Raw genomic sequence first — 19,757 nt, 5'->3', positions numbered from 1 at the left:
CACTTGTATATTAAATTTATTTTATACAATAAGCGTTTTAATACCCTAGTTTTTAATTGATACAGCGTTACTTTTACATCATGCCTGGGTCGGATATGACGGCAATTAAGAAAGACGATTTCAGAGACATGGGCGAGAAACAGAAGCTTTTGAGGCATAAGTTAAGGAAGAAGCTCATGATTCAGAGCGACGACACTCCTGCGACAGTGTCGGCAAGGATGGCCCAGACCATTTCAAAGTACAACCCCGCAGACGTTGAAATATTATTGGGGAAATGGTGTGATCCCGATTATCAAGTAAGTCACTTCAAACTATTTGTGTTTTGTTAGTTATAATTGTTCGATGGTTTAGCTATTAATAACGTATATATGTTGTGTTCGTAGGCTTACTGTGCGCACATGAAAGAGATATGAGCACAAAATCAAATACCACACTACATCGGCTCGAAGAGCCTTGCAAGGCTGGCACATGAGAAAGTATTACTCTAACTGACCATAACATCTTTATATATGTCATATATTGCGTACTATATATATATGACATATATTTCATTGGTGGTTTGAACTTATTGCAGATGCTTAGTACGGGAAAGGCTCCTATGCGAGCGAAGACTTATATCAAGAGCCATAAAAAGGCAGATAGTAGCTACCCAAATCCGGTAGTCGCAGCGAGAATTGTAAGTAGCGGACACCTTGTTATGAATTTTTATTTATGTATTAACTTATTGAGTCTTCAAAATTATATATATAACAATGATCGTGTACAGGCTCGAATGGAAGAGTTATTGGAGAATGACCCTGCGGAACAGGTTGAAGGGCCACAAGGGACGATTAGGTGGACACCGGATGATGCTTATGCTCAGGCGCACGACAATAAGCCTGAGTATGTAGGTCGTGTCCGAGGGGTAAGTAAGAATATTTTGCCTGCGCGCGGCACGATCCACTCATATTATACACCATCCCAAGCACGGTCGCAAAACCGTGGTGGGACAATAGTCTCGCGTGAAGAATTCGAAAGAGCCATTGAAGCCGAGAGGGAGAAGCACAGAGAGGAAATGGATGCGAGGCTGGCACAGCAGAGTGAGGAGATTATTGCGGCGGTGACTGCGCGAGTGACTCAGTAGATGGCTGCTTAGATGGCGGCGCATGAGGAGTGGATTCGTAGCCTTGAGGGGTTGAGACGTGTGGGGTCGGAGCCGGAGGTGACGACGATCAGGAATCTGCAAGATGCAGAGTCCCCAGCCTGAGTGATTGCGAGATCCTCAGTTGATAGCCGATCAGGTAACAATATATTTTTATTATTTCTATTTGAGTAACACGATTATCTTACGAGATGAATATCATTTTAAGGGCTAGTAATTTTGTTTGGTAAATAAACTTTGTTCGTATCTAACACAATTGTATATAACACAATTGCAACGTAATATGCATGTGTAGATGACGTCAGCGTAGAAGCTAAGGACGATGATTACAATGAAATCCAACACAAGACGCCGGTTGGACAGAAGTCTTGTTTGTCTCAACATTATACCCGTCGTTTAGGCACCCCGTAAGTATATATATATATATAACTCAAAATAATCTACTTTGTTCCTGGTTGGATTGGTCGTACCATATTTGTTGAAGACGCCTCATTAAATAAATGTATATGTGTTTATGTATGTCGTGCAAATATATGCATAGGTTGTGCAAATATATGCATAGGTCGTGCAAATATGTATGTCGATATTGTGTATGTGACAATTATTCGATTGTTTTCTCACTTACTTGGACATTGCTTACCTATAAGGAGTTGATAATATTATATCACAAATGTCAATTAACTAACTAATTAATTGCTTGTTTTATTATTTGCAGTTAGTGCGGAGATGTCAGGAGATAATGGTCATGATGTTCACTCAGCTATGGTTGGAGTAGTGTATAACCTTACATGCATATTTGTATAACGTGGCACATTTGCAGTTAGGCTTTTGGATTTTGTATTTGTGTATTAGTGTTGGATTGTATTTGGTTAGTGTTGGATTAATTGTGGTAGTTGGATTGTGGTAGATCGACTATATTTGATGTTGGATTGTGGATTGTGGCTATATTTGACGTTGGATTGATCGAATATTGGATTTTGGATTGTCAAATATTGGATTTTGTATATTAGGTAACGAGCAGAAAAAATTCAAAAAAAAAAAAAAAAAAAAAATTTCCCTATCAAATTTGGTAACGTGGCATATTGTACCACATTACCTTTTTGTAAAGTGTAGCCATGTTACCAAATGGTAACGTGGCACCACGTTACCAAATGGCAACATGGTACATTCTGCCACATTACCCTTTGGTAACGTGGCAACACGTTACCATTTAGTAACGTGTTGCCACGTTACCATGGGTGATAACGTGTCAGAACCTGACACGTTACCAAATGGTAATGTGTCAGAGTCTGGCACGTTACTAAAGTTCCACTAACTACGTCCAATTTCACCACCTGTCAAACACGTTACTATCCACACGTTACTACACTTTAGTAACGTGTTAACACCATATACACGTTACTAATGATCCGTTGCAAAAAAATGTGATTCTTGTAGTGATTGCAAACTAGCTAGTTGGTAATTAAGCTGAAAGACCTTTTAGTTGGGTGGTAGATGACAAGAGTGATTTGCATTCCATATTTTTGTTCTTCGTTAAGGGGTCGTTCCCATCATTTTATATTTCTGTAATAATCATTCTATAGTGTCACACTTATATTAGGTAATGATTTTATATTATATTAAATTCATACAAGAGAAATATCAAAGTACAGTAGATTTACAGAAAGTAAATCATATGTTGTAATAGCATATTGGTGCACAGAACCCAACTACAGCCCATTGTTAGCGAGCATCAATCATAGTAATTGTTATTTCATTTACAGAATTACCTCCTCTACTGTTGTAATTGCTCTTCAGGATAAACGCAGGTTGTTTTGGATAAGCAAGAGTTGTATCATTACCCAACATGAAAACAATTGCTGACATGGTTGGTCTATCCGTTGCATGTTCTTGCACGCACAAAAGCCCAATTTGAATGCATCTCAAAACTTCATTAGCATATTGGTCACCCAGTGATGAATCAACTATTTCCATGGCTTTATCTTCTCTCCATAGGTCCCAAACCTACAAACAAAGTAATCATCATATTAGGTTAAAACAATATTACACTAATTTGATAAGCCATTATTTGCATGTGTTCTTACATGCCCAATCAAATTTGAGGATGGACCATCATGATAATAAGCATTGTTCTTTTTGCCACTAATGATCTCCAGCAGCAAAATCCCAAAGCTATATACATCAGACTTCACTGAAAATAGCCCTTGCATTGCATATTCCGGTGACATATAACCACTGCAATAGCAAAATGAAATAATCAAAGATAGCTCGATGTTTGTGATGTTTGTGCCTTAACATGGCGTATAAACTTTTCTAGGAACACAATAGGAAAAAGAGTTACAACGGTTAATTTGTTTGATGTTTTACTTAAAATCCCATTTGGTTTCTATTTCTATGACTTTAATAGGATGGAGAGTTTAATGTATCTTTATTTTGCAACGCACTTACTATGTTCCGACGACACGATTTGTATTTGCTTCAATTTGATCCTCTCCAACGATTCTAGCCATACCAAAATCTGCAATTTTTGGATTTAATGCGTTGTCGAGTAGAACATTGCTGGCCTTTAAGTCTCTATGGATAATTCGTAATCTTGAGTCTTGATGAAGATATAAGAGACCTCGAGCAATACCATAAATAATCTCGAAGCGTCTTCTCCAATCTAACAATAACTTTTTTGTTTCATCTAAATGAAATATGAGAACTTAGAATATATGCTTATGTAATATTTATGCTGCATGTATAATAGGAATTCAGCTATTTATAATTGAAGGATCCGATTGTGGGGTGTTATTGCAAGAAGTGTATGTGAAAAGTAGACATACCAAAAATGAAAAAGTCGAGGCTTTTGTTTGGCAAATACTCATAAATTAACATCTTCTCTTCTCCTTGAACACAATAACCAAGAATCCTCACAAGATTCCTGTGTTGGAGTTTAGCAATTATTGTCACTTCATTTTTGAATTCTTCTATTCCTTGTCCGGAGTACTTTGATGGTCTTTTTACCGCAATTTTCTTCTGATTATCTAAGACACCCTGAAGTAAAATTACAAATTTCATCTAGTCAAAATGCAAGAAAAGCACACATGAACTGAAATTATGCAAATTTCAGAACTCCTTGAGGGGGAGTGGTACCTTATAAACTGAACCAAAACCACCTTGTCCAAGCTTGTTAGCATCAGAGAAATTATTTGTGGCTGCAATTATGATACTTAGATCAAAGAATGGTAAATCTGAATTTCTTGTACTCCCATCCAGCTCCTTTGGAGATTCTTCATAGTAGGCTGAACTCGAGGTAACAAAAGTTAAATATTTGCTTTGCCTTTTTCCTGTCGTCGTCAAAGGCAGTTACACTTACATATAATGAAACAAATGAAATACAAATGAAACAGAGGAAAAGAGCTAGCAGGAAGAGTTTACGTCTTGCATACCTTTTTTCCTCCTCACTACCAACCAATACGCAATGGAGACCACAAGAAGCAACATTAGACCAATACAAACCACAAGAATCGCGACCAGCCTCTTGCTCTGCTTAACACCATTTTTCTTTGCATATTGGGCTGAGAACAAAAATATAAAATATTTTTAATAATGACATCATATATCTGAGAAGGTAATTGCACGTACATAACTGGTTTCTAAAATAACATTTTCCAATTTTTTTTTTTTTTTTTTTTTTAAAAACATGGTAAAGTAGAATACCTAGTACAGCTGCATCCATACGTATAAACAAATCTTGTCCTGCATTGAGATAGGTTCTGATGTCCACCAAATCTCCGTGCCATGACAAGCACCCAATCCCTCCCCTTATCTCCTTTGCACTGCTGTAAGCCGAACAAGAACAGTTCGTCAGGCACTCCTCCCTACATTCCTTCAAACTCAGACTCATGTCCACACGTGCCATAGAAGTATCCGGCATCTTCACATGTACCAGCTTCATAAATCCTTCGCCGCTTTGGCACGTGGATGCTCCTTGCCTCCTCACGCACCCGCCCGACCCGTCTCTCATGTTCCAATCACGGGTTGACCTGGGTTCGAACCCAGGTAAGCATGTGCACTGAAATTTGTTGGGATCATCTGGATCACAATAACTATTTGGACCGCACTCTCGGTACATATCACAGTCTTTCGGAGCGGACCAAAACTCGAGCCACTTACTATTGTGCCATGTGGACCGCTCAATGGCTCCTGATTCATTCAACACTAATCTTGTGAAAAGTACTTCAGGATTACTTACAGTGTACATGTTTGTGGCCTCATCTTGATTGTCCACAAAACTATGATTCAAGAAATTAGGTATCCTTATGGGTGCACCGCTCCATGTTTGGCCGGTCCAAGGTCCGGCCCGCCACAAGGGAGTCCCACCCTTGTATAAGAACAATTGTGGGTACCCATTTGGGTCAATCCCATATGAGAAGTTGCCGGTTCCTGGGTCATCTTTGGACTTCCAAGATGTTAGGTACCGGTTGAATCCGGTCCGCCGGTCCAGGCCGAGTTTCATGAACGGAAGCATAGTATTGGTGGGATAGTCGAAGCTCTGCCATGAAATTGAAACCCCTTGGCTGTCTGGTAGAACCAAAACAAGATTCCCTGAATCTAAGAGCTGAGCCATGGAATTGTTTGGGGATGAGACTGAAGCGTTTGTAGACCAGATTGGAGTGCTTCGGTTTTTGCTGTTAAGGACGAGGTTTCCATGGTCGTTGATGGAGAGGACTCCGGACGTATCGTTGAGAGGGCTGTCTCTGTTCGCTACCCACACAACGGTCTGTTCAGAAACTTTGTTATACCATATTCCGACGTAGCGGCGGTCAGAGATTCCCGGGCTGAAAAACCCAAGTGCGAAAGTTTCTCCTTTTGAAACCAGGATGTCACCGTCTTTAACGGGCTTGTAGGGGGAAATGGTGTCAAGCGAAATGCAAAATCGGAAAACAAGTAGGGAGAGAAGCAACGATGTATTCAATAACTCTTTAGCAGGATTCATGGTGGTTTTCCGATGAAGAGTATAGGTTGACTAACAAGATTGCTGTGTGTCGGTAGGATTGGGTTAAGAATGAAGAATCCACCAGCGCTGGAGACGATGTCAGAAAATGCTTGCATTTTTTACATGTGGGACACGAGTACGCTAATAATTTTGACAAGAGAAATGTTTTGTGTATAAATCACTCATTAATCATTTGATCTGTGGTCCAATAAATGTCAGGTTTAATGGCTAATTTTTAAAAAGATGGATAAGATTCTTTTGACAATTAAGGTTGTGCTCGTCGAGATCGAGCATGGAAGCTGCTAAAAATTCATATGGGCTCTCACCTAGGTGTGGATACAACCAAGATTTTCAAAGTTACTAATGATGTTGAATCTTGATTAAACATTATTAATGGTCAGTATGTCTTTCGACATTTTTCATGAAACAGAAAAATATTGCATCAAGTAAAGCGATACACATGACATGGTCCCTAGGTGAAGAAGATGACAAACACACTGATCTTGATCTTTATGGGTGTTTTGGAAATTTAAATGGCTATTGAAGGTTAATTTAATCATTCTATTTAGCAAAGGAGCACATTTTTTCCGTTCAAATTGACGTATGATTTTAATGGAGAGTAGATTTTTGAATTCAAACTTTGGATTAGATTGATGACCAAATTCAAAGTTTGGCGGGGGATGATGGTAATTTGGAGACACACATATAATTTTACCCTTATTTTTACTTTTTATAATCCATTGAATTCTGTCACACTACTTTGCCTTGCTATATAAAGATAATTCACATGTTATATATTATAGAGAAATGCTTGACTTCATTAAAAAGTCTATCTTCTGGTCATTTTAATCTTAGGTGGGGCATGATCCATTTTCTAGAAATCTATTAATTTATTGTTTAAAATCTATTAATTTTAAAATGAGTCATGCTAACTAGAATTAAAATGGCCATAAGATGGACTTTTTAATGAAGCTAAGCATTTCTCTATATTATATTGTAAATCATGCTCTTTCCATTACATATATAATAGCTAGCCATATGAGAGCAAATCAATAGGATTTGGACAATACGCTAAGATGATTGTTAATTTGTCATGTCATGTTAATAACACCTTGAAATTCAAAGTAATGATACAAGGATAATTAGAGTTTTCTCAAATGTGACATGCCATTTAAAATCACCATTGAATTTAAGATGATCATTATTGAATTTTGATTTATTGATGATTTTAAATGTCACATCACATTTGGGAGGACTCTAGTTCTCCTTAATCATTACTCTGAAATTTAAATAAAATTAAAAATAACTACAAGTGAAGTCCATGTTTATTTATTTTTTATTTTTTTCAAATTGAAAAAAGGTTGGAGGGGGAAACCAATTATGGCTATTCTAACTGAGCGTGACCATAGTAGAACCAACCCACGGGAGACTGCTCAGAAGGGACCAAAATAGCAGAAATCGCAAGTGCACCCTTAAGACTAGCCGAGCCATAGCTTAATTGCCTGCCCCACCAGGGCATCAATGGAAACTAAGGTGGTTTATACTAATTAGGCAAGGGGATTCTTCATTGCGGGGATTTGAATCTACACCCTAGTACTTACCTAACCACTTGAAAATTTTCTTGGGCTATTGAATCATCACCCTTTATGGTTGAAGTCCATGTTTAGTCTACATAATCATAGGCTAGCTTCTAGCTCTTGCTGTTTAAACATTTAGCATCGATCGATCTCAGGTAGATGGCAGTGATTTTCTTACGAGTTATATGTTATCGTCAACATAAAGTGGGATACTACTACTCGTAAAAGGCATGGTCTTAGCTGTTGGCTACATAGATTTAACTTCTTTCTCTTGGTATTTAGTTGTTGGCCACACCCACTATCCTCAAAAGTATCTCAACCCTTTTTGAACTCTAACAAGGAGCTCAACAACGAAACAAGCAATGAAAGAGGTTGGATTAAAGCCAAATAATAAAAACCCCACCACAAAGAGCAAAATGGGGAGGTGCCTGAATCACAAAAAGCCTCTCAACCCCACCTAAACCCCCATTAGACAACAGCAACATCTAGTCTAAAAAGTCTTCACAACAAGGATAAACCACTAAGGCACAGGGAGACTAAAACACAAAAGCCAACAAAATAAACGAGTAAGAGAACAGAATAACAAAACAAAAAACATTAATACAGCAAAACACCAAAAAGCAACAGTAGTGGAGGAGGAAGGCGGCAGAGGGGTAAAAGGATGGAGCCACGAGCAAGGGATCGGTATGCACGCAGAGGGTAGCGACAGGGAGAGGAGAGGCCAAGGGACATGGGGGTGAGGCGCGTCTGAGGTTGGGACTAACGGAGGTTGATAGACAGGGCTTAGAAAAAATTGGATATGAAATCCACTTTAGAACAAGCCCATGAGAGGGAGCGGATCGGTGGCGGAGAGTAGCACGACGGCTAGGAGCATCGGGCTAGTGGTGCACTACAAAAAATTCAGGCTTTGTGATGTGTCTACAGTACTTTGGTTGTCAAAACGTCACAAAATGGTGATGTGTCAAAGAGTAAAACGTCATTAATTAATGACATGTGAACAGTAACACCTCACTAGTGAATATTCATACGTCACTAATTGAATTTTAATTTTTTTTATTTCTTCTATAAAATTCAATTAGTGACGTGTGAATGACTAATTGAATTTAAATTTTTTTTTTCCTCTTTCCTTTAAAGAAGAAAGAAAAAACTAAAATTTAAAAATTAAAGGGAAAATTACAGTTTACCCCCTTAAAGTTGACAGCGTTTTTCAATTTGAACACCAAAGTTTCAATTTTTGCAATCCACCCCTCCAAAGTTCCAAATTTTTGCAATTTGATCAATTGTATCCAAAACTTCCCATCTTGCCCCTAATTTTTAATTTTTAATTTTTTATAAAAAATTAAAAAAAAAAAAAAATTCAGGGTGGCCTATGGCCATCTGGCCATTTTTACACCCCCATTTTTTTTTTCATAAAAAATAAAATTCAAAAATAAAAATTAAGGGCAATATGAGAATTTTGAGATAATATTGGTCGAATTAAAAAAAAATTGAAACTTTGTGGGGATGGATTGCAAAAATTGAAACTTTAGTGCTCGAATTGAAAAACGCTGTCAACCTTAAGGGGGTAAACTGTAATTTTCTCAAAATTAAAATTAAATTTGTGACGTGTGAACTGGAAAATAAATTAAATTAATAAATGGCAAATATATATGTATATCAAAAAAAAAAAAAAAAGATTTTTTACTGTTCACGCGTCACCTAGTGACGTGTCAAAATTGGACACATCAATAATTCTCGGGCATACTCGCCACTCGCTGGCAGCTATCCTTTTTTAGTTCTTGGACCGCTTCGAATATCTATAGATATGTCAATTCTCTGGTACACTCAGTTGCAAAATGGGCCACTCTCACTTAGTGTTTAGAAGCAATCCTCATAACTCTAATTTTCTTTCGACTTTAAGAATTAGGAGTGACAAAGAACCTCTCTTGTAATTTGTTTTTGTGTTTTGTTTTTTCCTCCATTATCTTTTCCCACCAAAAAAAAAAAAAAAAAAGTAAAACGGAAAGGGGAAAAATACAAATGATTTTAGTTGGTTGATTTCAACTATCATGAAGAGTAATAAATGATGAAATCTTTCAATATATAAACTGGCTCTTGGTTGTATCAGAGGATCGAGGACCAACTCTGTTTAACAAAAAAAAAAACTCCTCCGTGAGGATGAGGTTGTGATGGCAGACTTTGTATAACCTACTGCCATGACGACCAAATTAAAGCCCTAGAACCACAAGGCACCCAAACAATCAAACTGCCAAGGGCAACCATCACAATAACTGACCACCCAGGAACATAACCTGCCCTTTGAGGAACTAAGTCAAGAAGATATTCTTACAAAAAAAAAAAAAAAAAAAGGTCAAGAAGATATAAATCAGTGCTGAACTGATGTGATTTTCTAATTTATAAAAGATGGAGATATATATAAAAAGAAAATGAGAGGAAAGAACTTCATACATTATCAGAAACACTCATATTGCCACAACTTCGGCAACCATTGGACTCTGCCATATATCGAAAAAAGAATCAATTTTTTCCAAAAAAAAAAAAAAAAAAATCAATTCCAAAATCCCTAACATCACAAAAGAACAGAAATTACAAAATCGGAACATATTAGTGCACTGAATTACAAAAAGTTAAAGTTATTTATTTTTTGATGTTTTATCTCTTTCATACTTTTTTTTTTTCTTTCACTGTACGTCCACATATCTTCTCAAATTATCACCTAATTGACAATGTCCACCTCAAACTTTCAGTTGTAACAATGACTCCTCCAAATTATCAAAACATTGTCAATGCCCCCCTCCCAAATTCTTTCTATCTCACGACAGACGCTCCATCCTGGCATTCTCCAATCGGCTTTGACAGAGCCGTCGAACTCGAACAGGTCTCGTTTTGGTTTTCTTTTGTTTTATGTTTGGTTTTCTTTTTCTTTTTCACTGATTCACTGAAGAAAATGATGTTTCATTTGGATTTTGGGTTGATTTCAAATCGTTTCAAAATTATGATCTTTGTGAGTATTTGCTCATTTTCTTCCTGTTATTTTGTATAAAATTCGTTTTTTGTTACATGTAGTGGAATGTTATATCTTTTCTTTTTCTTTTTCTTTTTCTTTTTTTATTTCTTTTTTTTTTGGGGGGGGGGGGGGGGGGGGGGGGGTGTTTGGGGTGGGGGGTGCTGGGGATGTAGAATCAGGTATTGCTTTAATGCTTTGAGCATTGTTTGTAAAGTTCATTAATTTTTGGTTGGCATCATTTTGTGGTTTTTCATGAATTGTCAGTGTTCCTAATTAGAATTTCAAATTTTATGTTGTTCTTCCTTTATCTTTTATCCTTTAATGTTGGCTTATATAACTTAAATATCTCACATGTTCGTAGTGATTTGAAAATGTTGTGTTCTTGACATCTTGTAGTTGCCAAAGCTTTGAAATGGAAGTTAATAGTATTATGGTTGCAGAATCACAAAATCATATCAGAGATCAAACATTGATTGTAATTCTTTTGATATAACGCTACTACTACAATTTGCCCTTTTTTCCGGTTAAGAAAACTGGGTTTTTCTTCTAACATTTCAAAAGTTTGTGTGGCTGCCATTAATTGCTGATTGTGGTTTCCAAAAGCTTTGACTTGATTCTTACAGTTTAATGTTCAGCAATGAGGGGTCACATAGGACACTTCACTTTTATGACAGTAATGAAGACTTGATCTCTTAGTGTGAACGAAATAATCTGCAACGCTAGGAGAAAAATTTGATGCAATCTCAACCTTAACTAGCATTCAGACTCTCTTTAGATATGTTTTTTACTCTTGTGAAATTATGTGCTTTTGTTAAGTAGTTGATGATGGTTCCTCTCTCTCTCTCTCTTTGCTGAAACCTTTTTTTCTGTAAGTCTGTGCAGGCAATTGTATCCATAAAGAAGGGTGCATATCTTTTGAAGTGTGGACAAAGAGGGAAGCCCAAATTTTGCCCTTTCAGGCTTTCTACGGTGTGTACATATGACTTGGCATCTTTGTTTAGAATTATGAGAGTGTTACACTTGGTGTAAATGCAGGTTTATAGTGCTTCACATTTATAGTAATGATATTTGTTGGATCAATGGTAATGAATTGTGTTTAAGCAGCTAGTTCCCCTATAAAGAAAAGACCTAACTAACTCAACTATCTTATCATGGAGAGCTGTGCAATCTTCGATAAATTTCTTTCCTAAAACATGTGTGAAATTTTTTAGACATTTGAAGCATCACTTGTTGTGGATAGCCTGCTTATAGCATTTCATTATACAAAATATAATTTAGATTCGATACTTGATGATTTTGTACTTCTAAGAGACCGTAAAGTGCAGTTCTAGACACTTTTTTTTTTTTTTTTTTTTTTGTAATTGTTTTTTTAATATAATGCTGGCATGTTACATTTCTAATATATCAATTTAAGCACATATTTATAAAATTTTATAGATATATTTTTGTGATGTATATATTGTGTGAATTACTAAATTTTTAGGGTGTAAAAAATTTTTAGGACGCCAAAAAATTTTTTTGCGGCACTCCCAATATGAATTGTCTGGCTCCGCCACTGGGCCGTTTAGTCCACAATTCCGATGGAATTGTCACAACCCCAAGAAGAAAATTATATTTGACGGTCCTCTCATTATATGTTTGTCTTTTTCGTTAAATGTTTTGTATTCTGGCTATCACAAAACGCAACACTCTCATCATCAGTAGATCACTTCTTAGTGAAATTGTTTCTTTCACCGCATCTACTGACACCATATAGTCTACCACTCTGGTGGACAAAGCAACTATCGTCTTCCAAAAAATGGCACACCCCGACATGTCAGGAATTTCATTTTATCCAAATCACTAGCATACCATGAATTAACATACTCCATAACATTGGAACCGATAAAGAATAATTTTAGGGGAAAATTCATTTTACCCCTAAAGTTTCAAGAGTTTTTCAATTTAAAGAAAATGAGAGGAAAGAACTTTATATATTATCAAAAACACTCATATTGCCACAACTTCAATAAGCATTGGACTCTGCCATCGAAAATTAGAATCAATCTTTTCCCAAAAAAAGAAGAAAGAGAAATCAATTCCTAAATCCCTAACATCACAAAAGAATAGATAATTACAAAAAAAATCAGAACATATTGGTGCACTAAACCAAACAGCATGTGGTTAGCGAGCATCAATCATAGTAATTGTTATTTCATTTACAGAATTAGCTAATTCACAAATTGATCTATCTCTACTAGTGTAAGTGCTCTTCAAGATAAATGCAGGTTGTTTTGGATAAGGAAGAGGTGTGTCATTGCCCAACATCAAAACAACTGCTGACATGGTCGGCCTATCTATTGCATGTTCTTGTACACACAAAAGCCCAATTTGAATACATCTCGAAATTTCATTAGCATATTGCTCACCCAGTGATGAATCAACTATTTCCATGGCTTTGTCTTCTCTCCACAAGTCCCAAACCTACAAACAACATATTCATCATATTAGGCTAAAACAATATTAGGCTAATTTGACAAGTCATTATTTCACATGTTCTTACATGGCCAATCAAATTTGAGGAGGGACCATCATGATAATAAGAACTGTTCTTTTTGCCCGTAGTGATCTCTAGCAGCAAAACTCCAAAGCTATATACATCAGATTTCACAGAAAATAGTCCTTGCATTGCATACTCTGGTGACATATAACCACTGCAGTAGCAAAATGAAATTATCAAAAATAGCTCCATATTTGTGCATTGACGTAGCGTATAAACTTTCCGCGAACACAATAGAAAAAGAATTACAAAAAAACCCTTTGAATTTGCACTTTTAAGACATTTAAGAAATGAAAGTCACTTAATATGATGAACACTGTAATATATCATTATTTTGTAAAACACTTACTATGTTCCAACGACGCGATTTGTATTTGCTTCAATTTGGTCCCCTCCAACGATTCTAGCCATACCAAAATCTGCAATTTTTGGATTCATTGCATTGTCAAGTAGAACATTGCTGGCCTTTAAGTCTCTGTGGATAATTCTTAATCTTGAGTCTTGATGAAGATATAAGAGTCCTCGAGCAACCCCACAGATAATATCAAAGCGTTTTCTCCAATATAACAAGGACCTTTTTGTTTCATCTGAATAAAGAGATGAGAACTTAGAATATATGCTTATGTAATATTTATGCTACATACTAGGAATTAATCTGCTTGTAATTGGAGCTCCATTTTCAGGTGATATTTCAAGGACTTTATGTGAAAAGTAGACATACGAAAAATGAAAAAGTCCAAGCTTTTGTTTGGCAAGCACTCATAGATTAACATCTTCTCTTCTCCTTGAACGCAATAACCAAGAATCCTCACTAGGTTCCTGTGTTGGAGTTTGGCAATTATTGCTACTTCATTTTTGAATTCTTCAACTCCTTGTCCGGAATACTTTGATAGTCTTTTTACTGCAATTTCTTTCTGATTATCTAAGAGACCCTGAAATTATAGTACAAATTTCATGTTGGGGAAATAAGCAATTTGTGAATTTTTACCAAAAGTATATTAATATACATATTTGAATACCACTCTATCCCAAAAACCCAAGCTAATGGATCTCGGTCCACTTATGTACCTAAGTCCATTAGCTTATGTACTTAGGTACATAAATATTATTTTTCTTTATACTTTCTCAATTGGAACTCAACACTCGCAAAGTGCATTCATCACATTTCATTTATTTATATTGCACATAAACATCAAGGATAAAAAATTGGTGCATTAATACACATATGAATTGAAATTATGCAAATTTTTGGAAGTCCTTGAAGGAGAGTAGTACCTTATAAACTGAGCCAAAACCTCCTTCTCCAAGCTTGTTAGCAACAGAGAAATTATCTGTGGCTGCAACTATGATACTTAGATCAAAAAATGGTAAATCTGAATTTCTTGTACTCTCATCAAGCTCCCTTGAAGATTCTTCAAAGTAGGTTGAACTCAAGGCAACAGTAGGTGCATATTTGCTTTGCCTTTTTCCTGTTGTCAAACGCAGTTACATATAATGAAAGGTGCAGAATTGATATGCAACTATGAATTCCTACAAAAAAAAGGTCCCCATAATGAAACAGAGGAAGTACACTAACTAAAGAAAATAATGAAACAGGGGAGAAGAACAGGAAGAATTCAAGTCTATAATTTTAATTGTTTATCATTGATTGAAAATAAAGAGTGAAAAACATTTGGCATACCTTTTTTCTTCCTCATTACCAACCAATATGCAATGGAGACCACAAGAAGCAACATTAGACCAATAGAAACTACAAGAATCGCCACCATGCTCTTGCTCTGCATAACACCATTTTTCTTTGCATATTGAGCTGACAACCAAAAATAGAAATATTTTTAATAATGACGTCATAAATCTGAGAAGGTAATTGCACATAACTGTTTTCTAAAATAACATCTTCCAAATAAAAGAAACATGGTAAAGAAGAATACCTAGTACAACTGCATCCACACGTATATACAAATCTTGTCCTGCGTTGGCAAATGTTCTGATGTCCACCAAGTCCCCGTGCCATGACAAGCACCCAATCCCTCCCCTTGTCTCATCTGCACTGCTGTATGCCGTACAAGAACAGTTCCTCAAGCACTCTTGCTCACATTCCTTCAAACTCAAACTCATGTCCACACGTGCCACAGAAGTATCTGGCACCTTCACACGTACCAGCTTCACAAACCCTTCACCGTTTCGGCACATGGATGCTCCTTGCTTCCTCGAGCACCCGCCCGACCCAACTCTCATGTTCCAATCACGGGTTGAGTTGGGTTCGAGTCCGGGTAAGCATGTGCACCGGAAATTGTCGGGTTCATATGGATTGCAGTTACTACTTGGACCGCACTCTCTGTACGTATCACATTCTCCCGGGAAGGACCAAAATTCGACCCATTTATTACCGTTCCATGTGAGCCGGTGAAGGGTTCCTGATTCATCCAACACAACTCTTGTGAAAACTGTGGGATCAGTGGCGCCGTACATGGCAGTGACCTCATCTTGATTGTCCACAAAACTAAGATTGGTTAAATTAGGTAGCGTGTTGGGTGCACCGCTCCATCTTCGGCCGGTCCAAGATCCGCCCCGCCACAAGGGAGTTCCACCCTTGTACAAGAACAATTGTGGGTACCCATTTGGGTTAATCCCATATGAGCAGGTACCGGTTCCCGGGTCATCTTCGGACTTCCAAGATGTTAGAGAACGGTTCAACCCTGTTCGCCTGTCTAGGCCGAGTTTCATGGATGCAAGCAGAGTATTGGTGGGATAGTCGAAGCTCTGCCACGTGACCCTTTGGTTGTCTGGTAGAACCAAAACAAGATTTCCAGAATCCAAGAGCTGAGCCATAGAATTGTTTGTGGATGAGACTGAAGCGTTTGTAGACCAGATAGGGGTGCTTCGGTTTTTGCTGTTAAGGACGAGGTTTCCATGGCCGTTGATGGAGAGGACTCCGGAGGTGTCACTGAGAGGGCTGTCTCTGTTTGCTACCCACACGACGGTTTGTTGAGGAACTTTGTGATTGTAATACCATATTCCGATGTAGCGGCGGCTAGAGTTTCCGGGGCTGAAAAACCCAAGTGCAAAAGTTTCTCCTTTGGAAACCAGGATGTCACCGTCTTTAAGGGGCTGGTTCGGGGAAATGGTGTCAAGGGAAATGCAAAATCGGAAAACGAGTAGGGAGAGAAGCAACGACGTATTCAATAACTCTTTAGCAGGATTCATGGTGGGTTTTTCTTTTCACCCTTTTTTCTGGGTGGGGGGTTGTTAAAGACGGATCGAAATCAACTAAAGAGACTGAAGCTCAACTTGGAAGGTGTTCTTTTTGACTGCTTTTGTTTTGGTCAAAGTCAAAAAGGTACAATGCGTTCTCTTTAATTTTGAAACTACTTTTTTAATATTAAATATTAGAAAAGTAGTTTAAAAAGGAGAAATGAGTTGAGCCATAGCATTGAACCTGTTCATTATTCCAAAGGCTGCGCCACTGTTATGTACAATGAACCTCACTATAGTGTACCTAAAAAACAAACCTCAATATAGTGAGAAAATGAAGCTGAACGAGCTTTCTAATTTGATGATACATACAGCTATGCGAGTGAGGCCGGCGTTAGGAACTTAGGGCCCCAAAATTTAAGGTCTCAAAAAAAATTTTATTAAGGCCCAAAATTTTTTTTAATAAGGCCAAAAATAAATTTTTAATAAGGCTCAAACAAATTTAAACCCAGGAAAACAAATATGTTATAGAAACATGAAAAAAAAAAAAAAAAACAAAACAAAACAAAAAATCTGACAAAATCCCGCCGGTGTCATCTGAGCAGAACCCCGCCGGAGCAATACCACCGTCGTGCTGGGAGCGAATCAACCAAATCCGGTGAGCGGATCCTTCGCCGGAGTGAGAGAGACAGGAGAGAGGGAGACATGGGCGAGGGAAGGAGAGGGCTTCTGAAAGGGTCTGAGAGAAGGAGCGTTTGAGAGGGAGAGAGAGAGGGAGAAAGGAAGATAAGCGTGCAGGTGTGGTGGGGTAGGGAGAAATAAAAAAATAAAAAGAGAAGAAGATAGGCGTGCAAGTGTGGTGAGGTAGGGAGAAATAAAAAAAATAAAAATTGCGGGATGGGCCCTTTGCCACATAGGATGTTTATTGGCAAAATGAGGGCTAAATATTGCATTCTAGCATTTCTCATTAAAAAAAAATAAAGTCTTTAATCATGTTTTCTTGGACACCACAACAAGAAAGAAAACCAACCGTTCAAATACAAGGGCCGCACCTTCTGCCATTTTTCTCTTCCTCTCCAAGTCTCTCATGCCCCGTTTCTTAACAGTGCGGAACAGTACTGTTCTAGCTATAGTGTCATTCTTTAAAAAATAATTTTTTTTTTTCTTTAAAAAAAAAAAAAGAAAATAAAAAATATTAAAAAACTTAAAAAAAAGAAAAAAAATACTCCAACCCAAAATGGTGTTGTTTTGGGCATTAAAATTATTATTATTTTTTTCTTAAAAAAAAAAAAAAAAGGGAGAAAGATATGGGGGTGGCTCCAGCCACCCCTTGGCCAAAATGGGGTGGCCGAACCACCCCATTTTTGGCCAAAAGGGTGGCTGGAGCCACCCCCATGGCCGGTATGGGGGTGGTTCGACCACCCCATGGCCAAGGGGATGGTCCGACCACCCTGGAAAGGCCAAAAAAATTAAAAGGGGGGGAGGGGGGGGGGGGGGGGGGGAGGGGATCGGGTGCATTTTGGGGTGGCCGAACCACCCCCAATGGGCTGGGGGTGGTTTCAGCCACCCCATACGGCCGGTATGGGGTGGCCGAAACCACCCCAGCCCCTTGGGGGTGGTCCGGCCACCCTCAAATGCACCTGGTCCCCTTTATTTTTTTTGGCCAAGGGGGTGGCCGGACCACCCCCTTGGCCATGGGGGTGGTTCGAACCACCCCCATACTGGCCATGGGGGTGGCTGGAGCCACCCCGATTTCTTTCTCCGTTTTTTTTTTTTTTTAAGAAAAAAATAATAATAATAATTTTAATGCCCAAAACGACACCGTTTTGGGTTGGGGTGTTTTTTTATTTTTTTATTTTTTTTTAAAGTTTTTTAATATTTTTCATTTTCTCTTTATTAAAGAAAAAAAAAATCATTTTTTAAAGAATGGCACTGTAGCTGGAACAGTACCGTTCCAGCTACAGTGTCGTTCCGCACTGTTGGCAAACGGGGCCCCAGAGTTCAAGAAACTTCATGTTTCATAATTCCTTTTCCAAATCAAGTCTTAAGGCCCAAATAATTTTTTAATAAGGCCAAAAAAAATTTTATAAAATTTTAAGGTCCTCAACATACTTTTTTGAGGCCTTCAACATGTTTTAAAAACATATTATTATTTGTTTACAATATTAAGGTCCTCAATATGCTTTTTTGAGGCCTTCAATATGGTTTAAAAAAATAATTTTTTTTTTTTTTTTTGTTATAATATGGAGGCCCTAGCATACTTTCTGCACAAGCATAACGGCCACAAGGCCCACAACATATTTTTTTTTAAAAAAATAATATTATTTATTTATAATATCTAGGCCCTTTACCGCACAAGCACTTGCTAAACAATGATAACACGTTCTTGGCTCTTGGCTGCACAACACAACAAATTTATAACTAAAATGGCTTTGTTTGTTGACAAGCGTGCAAAATATAGAATAATCTGACGTCATAAGTTTGTTGACAAAGTCACAAAACAATCTGACAATCATGTATCATTATGATGATTAAAACAAAATAGCAGAAAAATAAAATGGCCTTGTGCATTCACATTTTGTCGCGCCTTGAGTCATGTCGCTCAATTTAAGTATAAAGAATAAAGAGTTAAGGCAAAATAGTAATTTTAAATTCAAACAAAAAAATAATATTAAAATAAATATTATTTAATTAATATTTAAATATTAAAAAAATAACGGCTCCATTTCACAATTTTGCCTAAGGCCCCCAAATACATTGGGCCGGCCCTATATATATATATATATATATATATGGAAACTTTACTTTGGACTCTTGAACTATTACTCCTTTTGACATGCCCCCCTTAAACTCCAAAACCTCTCACTTTAGACCCTTGAACTTTCAATTTGTTTCATTTTGGACCTCTCTGTTAGATTTTAAACGTTAAAACTTAGACAATCACAAGGTGATCCACGGTCGGGCCACCTTGTAAACTTTTTTTCAATTTTTTTTTAATTTTTTTTAATAGAAAGAAAATTGAAGGGTAATTTTGTCTTTTTAAGATTTTTAACGGTAAAAATTGACGGAGGGGTCCAAAGTGGGTGGTAGTTTAGGGGTAGATATATATGATAAGTGTTATTATATGAATTAAATGATTAAATTTATATATTTTTTTATTAAAGTTTTGGAATAAGTGTAGATTTAACATGGTTTCAGAGCCATCTCTATTTTAATTAAGTATTTCATGTGTTAGACATCTCCTATTAAAATAGAATTTGAGTCCATAAATGAAGGAGAGTATTAAAATATTTGATTAAATAGTTAAATTTATTTAT

The 19,757-nt window shown here is 37.1% G+C and overlaps 2 protein-coding genes across 4 annotated transcripts; both read right to left on the bottom strand.

Moving 5' to 3' along the window:
* Positions 1 to 2,863: 2,863 nt before the first annotated feature.
* On the bottom strand, positions 2,864 to 6,122 carry LOC132169997 (G-type lectin S-receptor-like serine/threonine-protein kinase RKS1). 3 transcript variants are annotated; one of them, XM_088517074.1, is made up of 7 exons: positions 4,844 to 6,122; positions 4,569 to 4,701; positions 4,277 to 4,457; positions 3,967 to 4,177; positions 3,590 to 3,827; positions 3,226 to 3,376; positions 2,864 to 3,145 (listed from the first exon to the last, which is right to left on the bottom strand). In XM_088517074.1, exons 1-7 carry the CDS (start codon positions 6,120 to 6,122, stop codon positions 2,864 to 2,866), a joined length of 2,475 nt encoding a protein of 824 aa, XP_088373200.1. The 3 variants fall into 3 exon arrangements, with proteins under 3 accessions (XP_088373200.1, XP_088373199.1, XP_088373201.1); XM_088517073.1 differs by having other exon boundaries at positions 4,277 to 4,470; positions 4,573 to 4,701; XM_088517075.1 differs by lacking the exons at positions 3,967 to 4,177; positions 4,277 to 4,457; positions 4,569 to 4,701.
* Positions 6,123 to 12,789: 6,667 nt separating this feature from the next.
* LOC132169993 (G-type lectin S-receptor-like serine/threonine-protein kinase RKS1) lies at positions 12,790 to 17,244 on the bottom strand. Its single transcript, XM_088517068.1, has 7 exons — positions 15,177 to 17,244; positions 14,927 to 15,055; positions 14,521 to 14,714; positions 13,967 to 14,177; positions 13,595 to 13,832; positions 13,249 to 13,399; positions 12,790 to 13,169 (listed from the first exon to the last, which is right to left on the bottom strand). Exons 1-7 carry the CDS (start codon positions 16,450 to 16,452, stop codon positions 12,870 to 12,872), a joined length of 2,499 nt encoding a protein of 832 aa, XP_088373194.1. The 5' UTR covers positions 16,453 to 17,244; the 3' UTR covers positions 12,790 to 12,869.
* Between the last annotated feature and the right edge of the window lie 2,513 nt (positions 17,245 to 19,757).

This window comes from Corylus avellana, chromosome 1, assembly GCF_965113065.1.
Source record: "Corylus avellana chromosome 1, dhCorAvel1.hap1.2, whole genome shotgun sequence".
Taxonomy (NCBI): domain Eukaryota; kingdom Viridiplantae; phylum Streptophyta; class Magnoliopsida; order Fagales; family Betulaceae; genus Corylus; species Corylus avellana.
This window is presented reverse-complemented; position numbering and strand designations above follow the sequence as displayed.

Excerpts from the sequence above, each read along its gene's own strand:
- LOC132169997 (XM_088517073.1), bottom strand. The coding sequence starts at position 6,122 with ATGAATCCTGCTAAAGAGTTATTGAATACATCGTTGCTTCTCTCCCTA. Across the intron at positions 3,828-3,966 it reads CCTCGACTTTTTCATTTTTG|ATGAAACAAAAAAGTTATTG; the intron begins GTATGTCTACTT and ends TATTTCATTTAG. Across the intron at positions 3,146-3,225 it reads CCTCAAATTTGATTGGGCAT|GTTTGGGACCTATGGAGAGA; the intron begins GTAAGAACACAT and ends CTTTGTTTGTAG.
- LOC132169993 (XM_088517068.1), bottom strand. The coding sequence starts at position 16,452 with ATGAATCCTGCTAAAGAGTTATTGAATACGTCGTTGCTTCTCTCCCTA. Across the intron at positions 15,056-15,176 it reads TGTGGATGCAGTTGTACTAG|CTCAATATGCAAAGAAAAAT; the intron begins GTATTCTTCTTT and ends TTTGGTTGTCAG. Across the intron at positions 13,833-13,966 it reads CTTGGACTTTTTCATTTTTC|ATGAAACAAAAAGGTCCTTG; the intron begins GTATGTCTACTT and ends CTCTTTATTCAG.